The sequence below is a fragment of the Haemorhous mexicanus genome, chromosome 2, assembly GCF_027477595.1.
Source record: "Haemorhous mexicanus isolate bHaeMex1 chromosome 2, bHaeMex1.pri, whole genome shotgun sequence".
In the NCBI taxonomy this organism is placed as follows: Eukaryota; Metazoa; Chordata; class Aves; order Passeriformes; family Fringillidae; genus Haemorhous; species Haemorhous mexicanus.
This window is the reverse complement of record NC_082342.1, coordinates 96,281,691-96,302,799: the sequence shown is the minus strand read 5'-3', so window position 1 is coordinate 96,302,799 and position 21,109 is coordinate 96,281,691. Positions and strand designations below refer to the sequence as shown.

Below are 21,109 nucleotides of genomic sequence, written 5' to 3'. Positions count from 1 at the left end.
GAGAAATGCTTTAAGGTTTATAGAGTTTGATTAACCCTCTTGGGTGTAGTTAATTTTCTCCTGAATTCTCCTTTTTTGTTTCTATCTTATGTTTCAGCCTTCTGAAAAGCTATAATGCTGGAGAGCAGAATGTGACAGTTGCTTGATAATGTTGGTTTGACAGTCCATTATCCTGAATGTGCAGATTGTTACAACCCCCAAGAATAATTAAGCCAAAAAGTTCCCATGCCTGTTTTCTAGAGGTGTTAGCTTAGTTACTGCAGACCAACAGGAAAACCTGACCTTCTTCAGGAAGAAGGTTAAAAAGAAGTTAGTGAGACCATTGCTTTAGTTAGTGACTTCTACTGTATAAGTTAAAAATTCCATTGCTCTAAACAGCTATTCATATTTCAAATGTGTCCTCTAATAAGAGAAGAAACAAAACTAGTTTCACCTTTTTACTTTTTAACAAGAAAACATTACACTTGTAGAACAACCTTAATAAAAAACAGCAAAGAAACCGCTGAAGTTGTGTAAAATATTATGGTATCTAGAAGCAATTTTACTTTAATTAAAACAGTGGCCTTCATAAAATTTGGCTTCTTATATCCAAATTGCATTCAAAAACACAAGGAGTTTGTCTATGTGACTTTACACAATACATGTGCATACACAAGCGTGGTGGGGGGAATACGTTTGAGTTGGTTGTATTTATACTGCAAACCCAGAAGGCTCCTTCAGCATTTTCAAAACTCTTTCCTTTTAAAGTTGATGAATAATTTATCAAAGGGAATGCTGCAAAGGATACTGCAGGTAACTTCAGTGAACCAGTTGCGATGCTTAATATTCACTGACATTTATAAATTCATTATAATAATGGTACAAGTTATAGTTTGAACACATAAACTTAAAAAAAAATTAGGAAGTGAAAAAAATGTTTGCTTGTTGAGTTGAATAGGTGAACAAACAAATCTTCTGAAAAAACAAACTTAATTGGTATAGATGCTGTACTTTGTCAGGAATACAAACATAGGATGAGTGATTGCAATCTAAGCTAAAATGTTGCATATCTTTGGAAAGGTTAAATTAAAGTTTTTGGGTGCCAGGTAGGAAAACAATTAAACTCTCATGGATTCTGCAAAGATCATTCTCCTTGGAAAGCCAAGCCTAAATATTGAAGAAGCTTGTGTAATTAATCTGCAAATGCAGAATTTTCTGTACTGGTATAATTCTAAAAAAGCTTTTGAATATGTAGAGGAGCAATAAGAGCGTGCCTATCCTTAACCAAAGACAACTCTGGCTCCATTTAGAAAATTTGAGTTACGTTTTAAATTTAAAAAATTAACTCCCTGTTTAGCATTCTATGTTACTTTGCAGGACACATTCTTTCCAATACACAAAAAAGAGACTAGGAGTGATAAGGTGTTCCTGCCCCATGCATATAGTTACTTATTACATGCTTCAGTGTTAGCTGGGTTTCTGGGGTCCAGCTAAGCTTATTTAGTGTTTGGATTAATGTGTAACACCAGCACATGTAATGCTCATTATATATAAAGTTGATTTATTTTGCTTGGTTCCTGTGTTTGAAAAATCTCAGATGATTATTAAACAAAAATTGCCATTTCCCTGCTGATAAGGGCAAATTGTGTATGGGAGGAAAGAGGGGAGGTGAGACAGAAGAGGTTCCTATGCTGCAGTGTGAGTAAGCAATTTTCATATACGGATTATCATGTCAGTTGAGCTGCTTTGAGTATGGTTGTGACTTTTGAGCATTTCTGAGCTTGAGTCACTTAGATAACATTGCAACTTGTTACACCTGCAGGTATTTTAATAAGTCTTGGAGCTGAATATACCCATTCTGTTCCCAGTATTCTCAGAAATAATTGAACTTCCCCTCCCTTTTATCCTTCAACGAGTTAGGCAGATCAGGGCTGGGAGGTGGGGATTGTGTCAAGTGCCAGTCCTGTAATAGTGTAGATGACACTGAGACAAAGTTGTGCATCTTTTAATCATGTACCTTGTCTTCAGTAACAAAGGTGCAATAGATCATTGTTGTACTTCTCAGCAACTCCTTTTCAAGCATTGAGTTATGCAGATAGAGGTTTGATTGATTGATTGTGTGTTTGTTTGCTTGTTTGAATTGGTAACTGTTCTCCTGAATTGCAACATAAGGAACAATCTAACTTACAGTTTTAAACATGACCATTCAGGATCACTGGCCAAACTGGTAGTTGTAAGTCAAGGTATTTACCAGGATGAGCTGAAGAATATGTCAGTCTAAGCATTCAGTGGTGTAGTGTTGCTTTTTCATGTTCTATATGTACAGAAACATTACAAGGAAAATTGTTTTAAACACTGTCCTGATAATGAAGTGCTGTATTGGAAACCTGTGGAAGAATAGTAGTCAGTTTTATTGTTTTTTAAAACTGAAATTGTGGAATGTTATAAGGGAAATGGAAAAATATAGAACCTGACCTGACAAGACAGCAGTTAGATTTACGTGTTTATAGGACTGTGCATACGTGTAGGGGAAAAGTGACTTCTGGTTTCACTGTCTGATGGTTGACCTGGGACGATGGCAGCAAGTGGAGGCAAATTGCCAGTTTGCTTTATATACCAAAAAGAAAATACAGTGATGTTATTGCAGTACTTTATATATGAAAATGTATGAGGTTTTTCTGCAGTCTTATGGATATCATTACTAGTATTGGAATATTGTTCTTTGCTTGCCTGAAGCACTTCTCAATGGCTTATAAACTGCTTATGAAATCATTTTTATCAATTAAAAGAAGATTAAGGAAGAACTGAAATCTGAAATATTTTAGTTAATTATTTCATTAACACAGTTGAGATAGAGTTTTTACAAGGTTCACTTAAAATTGTTTCCATTTCTATTACAGCTTCTCTTTCTTGAAATGCAGTCTTAAAATTCACCTCTTTATGCTTGAGCAGATCTATGTTACTAAAGCTTGAAATTCTTTATTTCCACCAAAATTTTATTTAATTTTACTGGCTTACCATATTCATTAAGCTTCTGTGATGATTAAAGAGTAGCTATAAGATAGACATCATTGGAGAATATAAGCAAAACAACTGCTGAACAGATGGTTGAGATTCACCCAGAAAATGTTATAGCAGTAATGTTTATTTCTTTATTTATTGTTGTGGTGGAAAATTTGAACATAAAAATCCATTATTCTAGTGAAAGCAAACCAATCCTTTCTGAATTGAGTAAATTTGGACCCTTGAATACAACTGAAAACTTAGTTGTGCCGAGAAAAACATGTGAATTGGCAAAGTTTTTAATGTAATTTTGTCTGAAAAAGCTTCCTGTAACATGAGAGTTGAGAAGAGGACAGTGCAAAGCCCAGGGAATAGTAATGGCTAAAGCCCTGTTTAGTAAAGGCTGAGCATTAGGAATGATGCAAGCAGACAGGGAATACTAAATGCTCAATACTCTCCAGGTTTTGCTTATGTAAAAAACTCTGCTGTGAATGCCTTCCTGCAGTAAAACAAGTCCTCTCCAGTATGTGTGTTCACATGTGCCCATACATTATATATAATAAACCCTGATGCTACAGTTTAGCTGAGGAAATGTGTCCACTTGTAGGCAATACTATGGGACAACTGGCAACAAAGATGGGAATTGTAAAAGGAGTTTCTGTACAAAGCTACATAGAAAAGGTTGGATTTGATGATCTCAAAGGTGCTTTCCAACCTAGTTGATTCTGTAAATCTGAGGAACAAATTGGAGGAGAGGAGAGAGTGTTGAGAACTCAATTATGTAATTTTTTCTTCTTTGCTTACTCTCTGATGCACTTTACACTTTTCTGTATGTAGAGTGACCTATGGATTTTGTAGAGCTGAAGTTGGGTAGTACCCAGAGACTAGACAAGAAACAGTAAAACTTGCCTATTTTTTTACCAGGGCCTTGAGCTTATACTTGACTTGCCATAAACTGAAGGAATGTAATTCAGGTTTTATGCTGTGGGAACAAATTCCCAGTTAGACATGCAGTTTGCTCCAGTTATGTCTGATGCTTTGTGAATTAACATGTTTCTTTCACACTCAAATTGCTCCTTGCTTGAAGAGTGATTCTTACAACAGTGCAGTATTGTGCAATTCTGGTACAAGATATGCTGCATGTCTTTCTTTATAGAACCTAATCCTGTCCAAGGGAACGTTTAAAATACTAGCTATAAAAGTTTTGATGTAGAGCTCTGTTGCAGTTGATAGCACTTAAGTACGGGAAGATTATAGCTGAGCAGTAAAAATAATTCCAACTTTATTTGAAGAGGCTGTATTGGATCTTAATCATTCAAAAGAGGATGTGACTTTTAAAACAACTAATGTATGATTGAGATTAACTTAAATGTTTCCTATTCAAAACTGTTTCCTTAATTTTATTCATCTCTTGGTGACTTTAAAGTCCTTCATGTATATATTGCCTTCTTCCCTCTTACAATTTCAAATTGTTCTAAAAAGCCCTGAAATTCCTTTTGTTTTAAAATGAGAATTACATTACCTTGTTTGCTTTGCATGATCAGCAACTAATTATATTTGTTGACAGAACCAATTTATCACCTCAAATATCTTGGAATAAATTACAGAGTGTTATCACAAATGCACTTCTGTGATGAGCATTCAGACATTATTACTTCAATACACAAGGGTTTTGGGGTTATTTTTAGGTGCCATCTTATGCATAGTGTGGAGACTTATCTGTTGTGTCTTTTGCACTCCTCCATTGGAGGAGTGGACACCATTCAAGATACGATGAATGGTATCCATAAATGTACCAGAGTGTATTCTTGCTTAATCTAAATTAGAATAAAAATAAGTCATTGGTTTTAAATGTTCTATTAATATTAATAACATTGTCCTTTCTCAGCAAGATGACCATCTGCAGCTCCGTGATTTTGAAGTAATTATTTTAAAATATACTTTATACCACACCATACATTAGAGGTGCAATTTGTTTTTTTTTTGTGCTCCAGGCATTGCCTTAAGCAGTTGCTTTGTGTTTTGTTTAGTCTCTTTACATGTTTTATCTCTTCTTCTAGTATTGCATTAAAAATATTAAAAAAGAATGAAGCAGTCTGAATTCTTTCAAGTAGTCATTGTGCTTCATTTCAGCAGTTTACTTTTCACACTGAAATGAATCCTTATTCAGTAAAGCACACAGGCACATTTGAATCAAATTTACAATAATAAAATGTAATTTATGCCAGGGACTTCTGCTAGATTGAGACTCTTCTCCCAAACATAAACTTAGATTTTCATTTTTTTTCCTCTTGTTTGACAGCTGGAAAACACCTTGTTCTTACTGCTTTATTTCACAGCCTCAGTGTATTATGTAATCCTGATTCCAAAGCTGTCGTAGTCTCTCTCTGACTTGTGAAATCAGATGCTGTCCATAAGGGTCACACAAAGCATTGCAATGTAGATGAAGAAATTTATTTTTGTTTTTGTGGGAAAGGAGGTAACATAAAGGGAGAAACTAGATTTGTGAGTCTTCAGTATAAATACAATACTGCAGAACATTGAAATACATACACTGAATTCTGTTTGTTGTTGAACTTGCATAAAGACATCGTAATTTCCTGCATTTGGTATAATGTAAAGTTTTATAGTTTCACTGTGAAATGGTATATAAAGTCACTCAGCAGTAGATTCTCTGTTATTCCTTAACAGATCACAGAGCTGTTGGATGTTTCAATGGAGCTGGGATGCTTCTTAGCTGGAGCTCTGATCTCTTCTCAGGGTCACATGGTTACTGAGGAGATTATGTGCTGTATTGAACCAATACGTGACTTTCTTGCCATCATTTTCTTTGCATCTATAGGTAACTTCTAAGAAACCTTACTTTAAAATATTTGATATTTATATGTAATATTAAATCTATACTACATAAAATATATACAATATATATAATGTATAAAAACATTGCTTACAATGTGGGTGAGGAGAAAAAAATGGTGTCTGTAATGTGAGGGGAGGAGATAGATTTTATTTTGTTACAATACTGTTAATTGACCACGACATTGGTTTGCCTTTGCTACTACTAAATGTAACATTTAGTTTCATAAGCTATTTCAATATTGTACTTCCAAGTCTTGGTCTAGTGTCAGTTTTTCAATGTTAATTCTGAAATCACCCTATTTAAAACATGTAACTAAATATATTAAGATAAAAAGGCCTTGATTTGGTTGTTGATTCTTTGGGGTTTTTTTGAATGTTCTTTTGTCTTTCCAGCAGCTGTATATGTAATTTATACTAAAATTGTAGTACTTTTTGAGTTAATTGATAGAGTAGATTTCAGATTTTTGTGACTTGGTTTTCTATAGAAGCAGAATGTCATAATATCATAATTTTGTATAGCTTGTTTGTTTAGAAATTTAGTTGGGAGGAGGGTGTGATCTGCATGTTCTCAATGCAGGGAAAAAATAATTGAAAGATGATGTATCTCAGATACTACTTGAATGCCAGCTGAAATGCAGCATTGAGGTATAAGACGAGGGAGTAACTCATTATGCTTGATATCCAAAAGGAGTTAACTCAGAATACTTGCAGTAAATCAGTAACCTCCTTTTGAACTGCTACATTCTCTAGCTGTCTGTGCATGCCCCAATACGCTCTGTCTGAAGGAAACTGGAACACAGTACTGAGGTGCTCGGCTACAGTGGGTGAGGAGACAGGCCCTGGGAAAGCCCTTGCCTCTCCCTGTGATTGTACAGGAGATGTATGTCCCTATGCTGGGGACATTGCAGTGTCTAAGAGGGGGTTTGGATGTGGCCTGGTGCACCAATCCAACCTCCTTCAACCCGTGTTTTACCCAGAAAGTCCTAGGGTTTGGACTTGGATTTTTTCAACACCACCCTTAGTTTTTCCTCTGCTGTTATTTTAAGTTTTTAATTGTTCTTTTTATTTCCACATATTTATTCAGATAACAGTGAAGTCCCATCATCCATAATTTTAATGTTTTTTCCTTATGTACCTGTTTGATACTCATTGTTTCGTAACAGAAACTAAAACTGGTGGCTGTCACAACAAAAATGAAATAGCTATGCTTGCCAGTCTTAAGTTTATTTTCAATTTTTTTTTATCCAGCCCATGATAATAGTTTCTGGTGATAAGTCAGATTAGTAATAAATATGTTTATTTGAATAACTTATTAATGGAAGGAAAGTGAGGAGCTCTGATGAAATGTGGGCCCATATAACTGACAAGTTTGCATGAGTAATTGCTAAATGCTTACAGATTGCTAAATTGCTAAATGCTTACAGTTGTTTATGTGTTTCAGTAAAGATGGTGATGGAATGGATAGTGTTATCAGGAATACAAAGCATGACAAGTGATTATAAGCCCAAAGTTAATTTTACAAGGGACTGAACAAAAATAGTCCTAAACTCTTGTGGCTGCATAAGTTAAGACTAGAGATAAGACTTTACTAGAGTAAAATTAAATAGCAAGACCTCAGTTGGTCTGCTAGCAGCACTCCATACAGCCTATATTGTACTCTAAGGAAATTGTTTTAGTCATTCTGCTTCAGAATTTTTAAAAAATCTTTTTAACAAATTTTGCCATTTTAATTGCAAAAAGGGCAGGAAAGAAAATTGCATAACAAATTGGTGTGATTTTACAGAAAATGGGTATTATTGCTGCCTCAGAAGAAAATTAGCTAAAAAAATCAGAACTATGTTACAGGCATCTGACAAAATGTCATAATGCTTGCTTGTTTAAAAAAAACAACCAAGCAACAACAAAAACCCGTCCAAAACTGACAAAAAAAGGAGACCCAAACCCTAAAAACTTGCCACCCTCAAACAAAATCCCCTTCCTCCCCAAATAAAAGTTAGCTGCCGCTCCTCCCTTTATTTTCAGTTACTTTTAAATTTTGTGCTTAAAAGGAAATTCTGTGGCAGGGAGGTAGGTTTTAAAAGGAGTGATGTGATGTTTTAAAGCAAACCTGAGTAGAAGAAAAAGTATTCCTTAATTTTTCTTCTTACTAGATTTCTTTTTAAAGACTTCTTGCTTGCTCTTTACTTACATATGTGCACATGCAAATTATATGTATATAGAGATTTACTCTGTGAGATTATGTAAAAGCCACAGGGAAAGATTCTTCCCCTCTGCCTAAAGAGGAGTTTGTTACTATATACAGCAGCACCTTAAAGAGAGCAGAAACACTTGAGCTCCTGAGGAACACCACTGCAGTATTATCATTTCTGGTCCCTTTAGAATAAAGGCACAAATGGAAAAAATTAGCTTAAGTGAAAAGTGACTGTAAGTATGTCATTTGGAGAAGTTCATTCCTGTTTTGCTTGTCTTAAATGCCTGCTTTTTTGTTCTTACTACAGAAATCCTTCTGGTGCCTTAAAGCTGAGCTGAATATTACTTGTTCATGTAATATCCAGTGGACCTGCCCTTAGCTTGACCTGTGCAATGGTACTGCTTTCAAATTTGCGCTTGGGTGCATTTGTGGGAATAATGCACCTTTGCAGTTAGGCATTAACAGCTGCACTTTGAGTTGCTCTCTATCTGTACATTCACTTAGGCCTCTGGGTGCTCTTCAAGGTTCCTGGCACTCCTTATGCCACCTCCTGAGTTTAGAGAGTTTCTGTTAGTCTCTGTCCTTAGTGGTAGTTTTGAGAGAACATCGTGACCAATCCCTTAGAGCCACATTTTGGGCACTTTCCTTCTCATTTCTGTTTTTGTACCTAGTGCACAGATCTTTATCCATACCTCATTTGATTTTGTTTTGATTACTTTTTGGAAAGATGGAAGGCATCTTTCTTAGACTGTTTGACTGTTTTAAAAAAAGTTCAGTTTCTGCATGTGGAGTATAGAATTTGAAACTGTGCATAAAGACCCTCTCTGCCACTGCTGAGGTAACAGATTATTTCCACTGACTGACAAGTTGTGTGTTCTCAATGTGATGTAGAGATGTAGCCACCTGTCAGGCTCCACGTTTCCCTTCCGGGTAACTCCTGTGGTCCATGTTGGACCTTGAATACAAAGTGTTGAAAACCCTTTAGCAGCTCAGCCTTTTTCTTCAGAAGATGGGTGATGCTGACACTGCCTGCGCCACCACTGTCCAGAACAAACATGCACACAAGAATTGTCCAATGAGCCTCTTTACTCTTCCATTGAATCTGAGATAATCAAAGGAAGATCCCAACTGGAATTTGTTAGGTGGCATTCATCGCCTTCTCCTAATCCATCCAGCTCTACTGCTTTGTTTTTCAAAACAAAGCATGGAGCACAATGAAACTTGGAGGTTTTATGCTCTCAGAACTGACAATAGAGTCAAAAATACTTTCCCCTTTGGAGAACGATTAAGAAGATTGGTTTTCCCCTCTGCTGCTTAATGATCTAGCCAGGGCTGTAGTATTTATTGCATTTGCAGGCTATGATCTTCGGACTCTTAGTAGAAACAGCATCTCAATGCATAGCTAACGTGATTTTTCTGAGTGATGTCCTGTCTTGAGGATATGTCAGAATTCATTCTACTGGCTCCAGTTTTACCCTCAGAGTTCTGATTTTTGTACTCTTGTTTGCCATCAGTGATCTCCAAGATTGCTTTTTTGGTGTTGGATCTAACCAGGATGTGGTCATGACGTCTGGATCTTCACATGCTGTTTAGAAGCTATCCATCAGATTGGTAGAATCTGCCTAATTAAGGAATGAGGGAGTTTACTTATTGAGAAAAAATATTTTTTAAAAGACTGTGCAAAGTCTTGCCTGTAATTGTCCACAGAATACATACCAGCTTCTGTGAGTGAACTGTGCTTTTTGGCTTGACAGTGATGCACCCCAAGGCCTCTGTTTCAGCTCTTTGCCAACACTTCTTGGAGCTGAAGGTCTGGTAACTTGTGGCCAATTCTGTAAAAGTGTACCTAAGTGTTATCCTAGCTGTTGACTGCTAGCCAGTCTGACATGTGCTGATGACACTGCTGAAGTTTTTGAGTTATTTGAAGTGTTTCTTCCATGTCAGAGAATTATTTCAGAATTACTGCTGAGCTTAGTCACAGTCTCATCAAAACCATTGCAATAATTGGCCATATTCATGCACCTTCTGTCTATGAAATAAATCTTTCTGATGGTGTTTGTGTTGTCAGAAAGGCGCCAGGTGCTTGTTTAGGAGTCTGATAGCACTTCTGGCTTTATCCTGGGTTTTCATCTAGGAATGGGGCAAAGGTCTGTACTGACCATAAAAATACCTTATGATGGGATTTATTTCCTTAAAAATGTCTGGTTTCTGGCATGTTGATTTGTCTGCTCAGAATAGCATATGTGACAGGTTTAGGCTTGTTTTCTCCTTGCAGACACTGTTCTCCAAAGAATTGGTATAGAAATCTGCTGTAGTTTGTGCTTCAGCTCTTTGGAATATGGCAATAATCTCCACACTGGGCAGCTGTTCAAATGGACTTCAGACTGCCTGTGTGCTCCAGAACTGAACACATATTAGTGATGAGAGCACTAGGCTTTATTTATAGCCTTTCTTGGAAACCTTCAGTTCTAGATCTGCCAGAATTGTCCCTCTTATCAAACATGCCACTGCTATGGGCTGTATTTCTCTAATCGCTTTTCATGTGTTTTCTGAGGTCCGCCTAAAGGTGAAGGAGTACTGTGCATGTGATATTACAGTGAAGCTACTTCCACATGCATCTGTGCACATATGTGGATTTCTCTTATTCTGCTGTCTCTCCTCTTACTTTGATAGTCTTTTGCATTTGGATTTCAGTAGTTGAAAGGAAATTAAGAAATAAAACAGGGTGTGTGCGTGCCGACTGGGTGGCACTTGTGTAAAGATCTCTGATGTAATTGAAGAAGGTTTCCATTGGCAATTGAATGTGCATACAGACAAAACCCTGTGAAGTTACTGTAAGTCTGGAAGAGATGACAACTCTTGGTTCTCTACAGCTCATCTGGATCTGCAGCACTACAGAGAGGGAAAATTAGTGGAACCTTGTCCCACATTAAAATAAGAAGTTATCTAGAGCATTGATTTACATGCCTTATGCTTTAGAAAGCCAAATTTTGGCCTTCATCAGAAAATAACTGGGTTGGAGAAATGCCAACTATTAAGAATTTGTCAGGAACATTGCCATTATTTTGATTTCACTTTTTAGAAGTTTTTATGAAAAAGGAGCGAGCTTCCAAAGATACGCAGTTATGTTTGCCTGCAGAAGTTCTGCATGCTTCAGGAGATAACAGTGGACTTAGTTGTAAGATTATTCCTCAGTGACTCTAGGACTTCTCCAACAAATAGTTCTTTTTCTTATGTTTAATATTTGCAGGATTTAGTTTCATGTTTCTCAGTTCTTTGTGGTTCTTGTTACCTTTCTTTATATAATTACCAAGTTAAAATGACCAAATATTGCAAAAAACCCAAAGACAATCCACTCCAACAAAAGAAACCCCATCAACATCATAGCAATGGGTTTTTCTGTAAGTCCTTAATTGTTAGACTGTGCTGAAGGGTTTATCGCCTTACCTGATTCCACTCCAAGTGACTTTTCAAGTTTAGTTGACTTTCAGAGTTTGGAAGTGAAGGTCATAGAATGAAAACAGTTTGGATTTCTGTTGTAGCTGTAGTCTATGCACATACTGAGTATCATGTTCCTCCCACTGTGATAGTCCATTACCATACCATAAAAAAAAGTTAAATGACCAGTAAAATGTTAGAATGACTGTGCATAACAACAGAATTATTTTCTTGCAGGATTTTTATAGCTTTCATTAGATTTGTTTTTCAGTTCAGATTTTGTATTGCTGACTGGTTTAGAAATTAAAGTGCTTGTGCATCAGTCATATGCAGCTTAATTCAGTTGGAAATATTGCCTGTGCTAAACCTCCCCAAAGTAAAAATGGCTGGATATTGTGGGAAATGCTTTTGTGATCAAGTATATAGTTAGGGCTTTAGTGATCAAGTGGTTGGTAGGTGAGTTAAGGCTTTTTGTTTGATTTGTTTTGAGAATACAGTCTTTCAATTAAATATATTATTAACCCAGAAAATTACCATAGTAAGATATTGGCCTCAAACTGTGCAATGTTTTCTTTCCTTCTAGGACTTCATGTTTTTCCCACTTTTGTAATATATGAACTCACAGTCCTGCTATTCCTTACATTGTCTGTCGTCATAATGAAGGTATTTTCTTTTACACTTTAAAAAAATATTTTAATCTTAATTAATCTAAGTAATCTTTGTGCTGCATGCCCTAAAGACAATTTATGCAAGAACTGAACATTTGATATAACAGAGAATATTACTGTAAATATATATTTGGAAGAAACTTACTGATTAGAATACAGTTTGAAACAATATTCTCCAGGTATTTAAAAACAAAATTATTTAATGTTAAAAGAAAATTGCATGTGGCAAAGCAGCTATTTCTCCACCTTGGGATTTGTGACAGTTATCAAGTGTTTTATTATAGTAAAGAAGATGCTACTTTTTACTGTGCAATGTAAATTTGTCTCTTTTGATATTAATACAGAAGACACACTTGGAAGTCCATTATTTTATGTTATGTTCAAAAATATTCTGTTAAGCAAACAAACAAAACAAACCCCCAATAACTCAAAAAAACCTGTTTTTAAAGTTTGTCTTGGCAGTGCTTGTCCTTTCTTTGATTCTTCCAAAGACCAGCCAGTATATCAAGTGGATTGTCTCAGCAGGACTGGCACAAGTCAGTGAATTCTCTTTTGTTCTGGGAAGTAGAGCACGCAGAGCAGGGATCATATCTCGGGAGGTAAGCTGTACTGTGGTTATTAACTTCATTTTTTGCACCTGAATAACTTACACTGTAAGACAAAATCACAGTATTTGACATACCAGTACACTCCAATTTTGTGGCACCTCTCAGCTGTTAAAAAAAGTAGAATCAACCCACAGAAATGGATACTTGTATGTCCCTGACAGGGTTCTTAGTGCTGGTTCTCACTTGTTTCATATTGTACCTTAGTATTTTAAATAACTTAGTTATAAATGCTTTAACGTCTTTTACTTACAACTTAATTATGTGAACAGTGAGTTGCAGATAGCACCCAAGTCATAAAGACTGAGAAGTCTTTGCTTTTAAAATCTTGATACAGCTATTGAAAGAAGTATAGGAGTGTACAGTACAGAGATACTACAGGATTTGAAGAAGGAAATACCAGTAAATAAGACCTGGAGAGCAGATATTGTGAAAATTGCCCTTAACATTTAAACAAGCAAATACACTTGTAATCACTTTAACCTGGTTATCTTGTTCATTTTAAATCCTGCACAGAAAAAAACAACCAATGTTTTTGGTAGTCATGAAAAAAGTCCCCTGGGAAAGAAGCCTTAAACTTAGTTTTATACTTAACTTGTGAGAATGGAATGTTACTTTTTTTTTGAAGTCTGATTTATGAAATTAGGTAAATTATGGCTATAGAGATACAGGAACTGACCTCCCTTTCTAGTACTGCTTTCTAGTAGCTGCTTTATCCTCTGTGCTTCTGCTCACAAAAAATGCTTTCCTGGTGCTCCAAGGTTTTCATTTTCATTGAGCAAGTGGACTGCATAGTGTTGGAACCAATTCCAAATAAAGCACATGTGAAAAACTTACACAGTGCTGTTCGCTTGTAGGTAAAGATGATTCACTTTCATGTTCACTCCTTCATATAATTAAGAGTTACAAATATTGCATGTTTGCATTGAGTTTCAAGATATCTCTATGTGATCACAGAACCAGTTTAGGGGGCCACCCACTGAGCTTGGAGGCTTTTAGACTTTCATTTTTTTCTGCTCTCACATGATTATCTAATATATAGGTTTGTATACCTCTGAAATTTCCTAAACTCATTCTTTACTTGAGACCTCGAAACTACTTCCTGCCACTGTTTTTCTAAGATTTATTCAAACTATGTGTTAGGATCTTTCTTCTTTTTTTTTTTTTTTTCCCAGAAGATGTAAAGTATGACTTAAAGGGATTTATGTTTGCTTTTTTCTGTTGATAAGTGAACTAGCAGTGAACTTTGCCATTATATTGTTAAACCAGAATAGTTTAGAGTAGTGGTGATGGGGTTTTTTATTTGCTTGATTGATTGGGGGTCTTTTTGGTTTGGTTTGTTTGTTTGGGGAATTTCGTTTTGGTTTTTAAATGAAGTGATAATTGGCCTTTGACTTTTGAACAAATACTGAATTTTCAAAATTGATCACATAAAACCAATTTTTTTTCTATATGCTCATAATTACGCTTTTGCAATTTTATCTTCACACCAGGTAAACAGGTAATTAGATTATTTGAGCATGTATGGTTTGCTTTTGTAGCAATGTGCAAAGTTGCTTAGGAAGACAGGTGAAGTCTCTTGAAAACATGGTCTAGAAGAGCCTAATCTCCTCAAACTTCTAGATACTTCTTTGTACTGCCATGTAACCAAGAGAAGTAATGGCTTTTATTTGCCTTTTGCAGGTCTATCTTCTTATTCTGAGTGTGACTACTCTAAGCCTTTTACTTGCCCCTGCCCTGTGGAGAGCTGCAATTATGAAATGTGTTCCGAGACCTGAAAGACGCTCAAGTACTTGATCAAGATTTGCACAAATTGAAGGATATGTCCTCTTGCAAGGAAAACATCTTCATTGCTCATTGTATTTCTATGCACTCAGAAAGCAAGGCCTGTTGAGTAGTCAGTCCTCTTAATAAGCACTTGGTTATAAGCCTTATACTGACCTTAAAACAAAATTCAATACTAAAAAAATAATTGTGTCATATGAATTGCACACCTTTTACAAAATTTACTTTGATTGGAATCTACTAGAACATTTGTTTCTGATCCAATCTGTTATTCAGAGCATAAATTATTTTTTTTAAATATAGTGTCATGCAAACTATGTTTATTTTTTTTTTTTTGCCTGAATGTGCCTTTTAATTTTCATCCTGTTAATGCTGGTTCATCACCAGATTTTGTTCAAAAAGGAAAAAAAGATATATATATATATATATATATTATGGTGCCTATGGTATCTTCTTTCACTAAATGACTTAAGTCATTTTCACATTTATGATTTTAATATAGCAGTATAAAATTAACTACAAACCAAATTTCTAATTGTGAATAAAAGAGTGATCCTCTGCACAAAGAAAAGGTTTAACTGTTTACCAATCAGTTCCAAGCAGTTAATTACATATTCCAGTTCATGCAGCCAATACTGCATGATATTTTATGCCAAATTGCAGCATACAATGTATTTTCTTATAGTGTTATATTTTGTGTTGGCTCTTGTATTTATTTACATATTTGACTAAAAATTGACAGTAAGAAAGGGCATAATTTATGTTTGCAGACTGACAGTTGTTACCCATTCTTGTTGCTAACTGCTGCTACAGTAATGGTTTACAGGGGTGTTTTCTTTTAAATAAAAAGTAAATGTAAAACTGGGAAGTGTAATTTCAATTAGATGTGAAAAATAGTACTTCTGTAACCTTGGAGGTTGAATCTTAGTTGACACTATTCTAGATTTGAAATTATTTAAAGTAAATTAACTTGCAGAAAACTGGAAACGGCAGACTGGATGTGTATTTGCAACCCCATGACCTTTTAAGTTACATTTACTTTGAATAAATTGTTAGTCTTTTTAAAGTACCATGATATTTTAGAAAACAGTGTTTTGAATGTGATCTTAAATGTGGTTTTTCTTTAAAATGTTGTATGTAGTGAGATAGGTCTTGTAAAAGCCCATTATTTAAGTGTCATAGAGAAGGCTTACTCACAGGCTATAGTCCACTCTGTGACAAAGCATTTAAGAATCATCTTGAGGTTCATCTGCTAAAACCAATACTATTTAAGATACATCAACACTTCAGGTCAGTATTGCAGTGTCATCTGAAATAACATTGATACCCACCAAATGGTTAGAAAAATGCATGTTACGAGGTTTCAATTGTCAATTAAAATGAAAATTGTCCTCCAAGTAGCAACACAAAGCTTTGGATGGATCTTTGTGCTCTGTACCTCTTTCCCCTGTAGCAGCCTCAGTTTCTCCTGTGTTTTCTCTGACATCTGCTGGGCTTGTCCAGATGAAACTTGGATTACTCTGGAGTGTGTATGTACTGGTGGGACAGGGTAGACATCATCATATTTGAGTTCTTGCTCACTAGATTTGGGGCTTTTCCTCTAGGCACTAATAGTTCATAAAGATTGATGGAATGTATAGCAAGTCCACCTCCCCTTAAATGGTTTCAAAAGTTGTCACAAAACAGACAAATGCAGAACAAAAAGCTGCTCTATAAATAAAATATTTTTAAATAAAATTAATCTATGACACAAAAGAAACTCAAAACTGATTTTTTGCAATATTTCAATATTTTTATTCAAAATAGAGGAGCAGTTCAGCTTTTATGGTTCCATTTAACAGTCTACTAGCTCAGACCTTTTACTCTTTTCCAGGTACCTCACTGAAATAATTTGTTTCTTAACTGTCCTATCCACTTTGTCCACTCACCTGGCTCATTGTTTCTGCGTGAAATACAAGCATCTCTCCTAAATGCTTCATTTTGGCTTTGAAAGATTCTTATTTCACATGTAGTTTGCCACCTGTTTCAGGGGGAAAAATGTATGACAGGTCATGGTAGAGACCTCTGTATGGTTTCCATTATGTCACTCAGCTCTTGAAGCAATTATATGACATACTGCACTTGTGATGAGTCAAACTCTTATCTAAATAAATTGCTGTGAGTAGTTGTAGTTTTCTAGAAACCCTTTAAAAGTCAGGAAAGAGACTAGGAAATACTGATGGCTTGTGTCTCTTAAAAGAAAGAAAATATTTTCCTGAATATCTTCTAAAAGATTTGGGTGAAAAGCTCATTTGGTACCATGTTCAAAAAAGGAAAGCATGCATCTAGATACCTTACTGGTTGCCTCATCTCTCTCAGTCCTCTCCCAACTAAGCTTTGTCATGGTTTAGGAATGGTATTCCCCAATTTAGTGCTCTCACCACCACCACACTGTCAGTTGTTTCCCCTCTCCCCCCAGATGGAAGCACAAAAGGCAAAGATTGTGGGTTGAGATAAGCACCATTTACTGGAAACAGCAATGAAATAAGAAAACAAACAGTAACAGCAACAATATTAATAACAAAATTGTACAAAGAGGACCCCTAGACAACAACAGTTCCCCACTAGTATAGAATAACAAGGTACACATGCCCACACCACTCCAGGTTCCACCTCCTCATGCCTACTGTGAAAAAAGCTCTGTCCTGGCCAAAACCAGGACAACTTGGCTAGGCTTTAGGAGAACTGGGGGTAGTGAAATAGACTTGTGTGAGTACCAGTGTTCTGGGCCTCTTTGTTGACACAGATTTGGATTGCCTGGTTCAATATTAGATATAAGTGCAAATTAGTAATCTTAACAGACATATGGTAAGTTTGTTTGCAATCAGACATTTGAGATTGAGATTGCCTCACAGAAATCTGGAGGTATATTGAGATACTCTAAATATTTTGTGAAATGCAAATAATGGCTCCATGCATAATTCCATGTCCAAATGGGGTAGTCTTCATGATATGATCTTAGGACAGAAACAACAGACCTTATTCCTGAATGATCACTCATTCCTGTATGAAAAATGGGGAGAATATTGCATAACCAGCCCACTTAGATATAATTGCAGCTTTTCAGAAACCTTATGCTTGTACTGTGGAATATTCTCTTTTTGTGTCAAGCAGATAAAATTAAAGCAGAGTTCCAGAAGCCCTGCAAGGAAAATCTACTGATTTGTTGAAGATTTCTTGGAAAACAAAGGTATTTTTCTGGAAATTCTTGTTCTAGCTTGTTGGACAGTGGTTCTATCTCATTCATTGAGCAGTATCATTTTAATACAGAAAAGCTGATACAGAGCAGAAGCCTCATTCAGTGATGAGAGAATATTCCTATGGTCAAGCTGAACTTAAGGGAGTGAAAAGGGAGGTCTGCTCTATGCTTGACTCGCAACTCAGTCAGCTAACCTATTTTGGGGTTGAGATTCAGGGGTTTTTTTTGAGGGGAGGGGTTGTTTTATTTATTTTGTAGGTGGATTTAGCTGTGCTTATTTGGCATGGCTTTCTGAAAATTTGAGTTCTTGTGTGTTACCCCTTAATTGCTATCCTTGATAATTCTGTGAAGATAAAGGAACCAAAGTAGTTTAAAAGCTGGTAGTGTGGGCTGTGCTTTGTGAGCTATTTCCCTGGCCCTGGGGTCAGATTGGTATGTATGGACCCACAACCACCCTGCTTGTGGCTTATCCCATACAGAGCAGGTGGCTTCAGTTTGTCAGTAGGAAGGTATTTGTGGGAGCTGTCAGGTGGTTTCCTGAAATTGTGACTGATGTAGGTCTAGGATGGCTTGAGAATGTGGTGATGGTGAACTAAGTCCATGGCACTACATAGCCTTTTAAAGACTGTAAGAATTTATACTTCCTATCATTCTCAAATATGAGGAAAAGCATCCTCACAAAGCCTTGTACTTCACTTGTTTTATGATTGGACGTCCTCAGCTTTGCAGGCAGAAAGATGTGGGGGTGCCTTGTGTGACAGAATATTGCTGTACGATGATGCTTGATGGAGAGGGTGAGAAATCCAGTGTGGTCTTGCCTGTTGGAACGAACCCAGGAACAATCTAACCACAAAAGCACTCCTGGGGTTTGTCTAGGGAAGGAATCCATAGTTCTGCTCAGTAACCAGTCCTGGCAGTGTTCCAGCATGTGGGCAATGCCAAAGGTGGAGGAAACGGGATCCCTGAATGACAAGAGGCAAGCCACACTAACAGCGTTGCTATTTTGTGGGAAATGCTATAGCTTGTAAGGAGCAGCTAAGTATCAGACATCCTGTGTTGATGACCTGAAAAGGAAGGAGCTGACACAACTACTGCAGGGAGAAGGAAGAACAGTGAGATGTCTTTGGAGCTCGGAGGTGTGTAGCCCACTCAACCCCTAAAGGCAGAAGGGAAAGGCGTGCCTCTACCAACTTCACTCAGTAGCCCAGGAGATTTGTTGCTTGGGTTTCTCCCACCACCTCTGCTGAGTGTTTACCAGTGCCAGGTTGGATTTACTGACACTTTGAAGACAGTGGGACAAGGAAAACCTTCTGCTGGCTGGAGACAACAAACTGGACAACGTTGTGACAAGAGTGACTTAGGAATAACTGATCCTGCCTTGTAGGAAAAACCTAGATCAGAGAGTAGTAAAATTTTCAGTTATGGTACCAAGCTGTATTTTTTATTTCCTAAAAGAGAGTGGAAATTTGGGAGTTGGGAGATGGTACCTCCTGACAAGGCCAGATGCTGACAAGGTGGTCAGGTGACATTAGGTCTTTAATTAAGTCATGAGCTTGCACAGATGACAATGTTCAGATTGTATGGCTCCCCATTCCCGTTCATTTCCTCTGGCATCTGTTGAAGCTTTCTGCCTATAGACTCAATGACCTCTTGAGACAATTTCCTCACGTCTGTCATGCGCTCCTGCCCCACTGATGCTGTTTAAAGTTATGATCTGTTCTGCTTTTCGTGCACCCTTAAAAGGGAGAGGCACTGCCCAGAAAACTGTAAAGTGGAATAGCCTGCCACCACTACTATCACAAATGAAATCCTAAAGCTCCAAAATACTTTCAAAAGGTGTGCTCAGAGATTAGAGAAGTGTTGAAAGTTTTTTCACTCGTACAAACACTTCAAATTAGTTGTGAACCCTCGGCTGAAGGAAAAAAAACACCACTACCCAAGAGTTGGGCGTGTTTGGGCAGTTAGTATGCATCAAAATAAATTCTAGCAAACTAGGACACTCCTTGTTTGTGCTTGTTCTGTTGACTCGCAAGTGTTTTTCCTACAGGAATTAATGTAAAACAAAAGAGCCGGAGGTGGGTGGGTAGGGATGTGAGATACACAGACGGTTTGAACCCTTAGGCACAGTATATATGACCTGGAGAGCGGAGAGCAGCATTATCAACTGGAGATATCTTTCAGGAAATAATTTTTTTCTGCAGCTGGTTTATGGGTTTTGTGTGTGAAAATTTTGGCTACTTTCTGAAAAGTTGTAATGTTACAAACAGAATTTCATTATCACCTTCTTTCTTCCATGGCCATTGCCGTCAATCTTAATCAAGAGGAATGAAGAAATGGGGTTATAACCCGAGAGCAGCACGGAAAGGGGGGGGACGGGACGGGACGGGGAGTGGCGAGAGGGTGGGAGGCATTGTTCATAAAAAAACTCCCAAGATTGCTATTTATCAGGAAAATGAACGTAGTGTTTCATTACTATTGTAAAGCACAACAATTCAACGTCTTTAAAAAAAACCTCCAACAACAGAGGTGTAAAAATGAATGTGAATCTCGTGGACTCGTGAAATGCATCTTCTCCAGCATTCCCTCTGCTGGGTCTGTCTGCTGCTGCAATGTAGCGGCTCTGTGGTCGTGTGCTTTATTCCCAGCTAGTCTTCGTTCCCAGGAAGCAGCATGAATTTAGCGAAAGAACGAGCCTTTTACTTCCTGCTCCCCTCTTCGTTGCGTTATGAGCAACCTTGTACCGTGCAGGCTTGGTCTTGCGTGCAGAAGTGTGTATAGCTTCCTCCCCATCGAACAGCCTTGCATCCACCCCTATGAGCAAGACGACTCCGGAGCTTTCCTTGCTGTCCTGCAATTTCCACTATAACGGCTCTCCCTTTGTAGCCGCCCAGCAACGCTGCAGGTTTTGGGTTTTTTTTTTTTTTTTTTTCCCAAAACTTACAGGACAAACGATGTAATTACATCACGTAACCCTCGCTAACATGCTCTGTTCCTGCGGTCGTCATTGCACGCAGAGGCTGCAGCGCCCCGAGGTGCTTTAGTTTTGGGCGCGAGGTTAAGAGCTGCAACCGCCCAAGGAAAACTTTCGCTTGGATTACCACAAAATCCCTAATTTTAGCAACGATCGCTGCAAGCGAAACTTTGCTCGAGTAACGGCCGGACAGAACGCGATGAGGAAGCGCTGGCAGCAGGATGTTGTGGCAACGAAACCGCACGGCCCTGCCCCGCCGGGTCCCGCTCCGCGCCGGCAGCGCGGCCGCGCCCGCGGGCACCGCGCGGCACCGCGGGGCGGGCGGGGAGTCGGAAGAAGGCGCGAAAATCCCGCGCATGCTCCATGCCCGGC

At 37.4% G+C, this 21,109-nt stretch overlaps 1 protein-coding gene across 3 annotated transcripts in view; it reads left to right on the top strand.

The window, feature by feature from the left end:
* Positions 1-15,597, top strand: part of TMCO3 (transmembrane and coiled-coil domains 3) — a 33,049-nt gene extending 17,452 nt beyond the window's left edge. The window contains exons 10-13 of one of the 3 annotated variants that reach the window (XM_059839638.1): positions 5,674-5,824; positions 12,054-12,133; positions 12,588-12,737; positions 14,427-15,597. In XM_059839638.1, coding sequence (XP_059695621.1) covers positions 5,674-5,824; positions 12,054-12,133; positions 12,588-12,737; positions 14,427-14,540 — 495 coding nt within the window. In that variant the 3' untranslated portion in view covers positions 14,541-15,597. Of the gene's footprint in view, positions 1-97; positions 5,648-5,673; positions 5,825-12,053; positions 12,134-12,587; positions 12,738-14,426 lie in introns of those variants that run through there. The other 2 variants (XR_009485444.1, XM_059839639.1) reach the window with 2 other exon arrangements.
* The last annotated feature ends 5,512 nt before the right edge of the window (positions 15,598-21,109 follow it).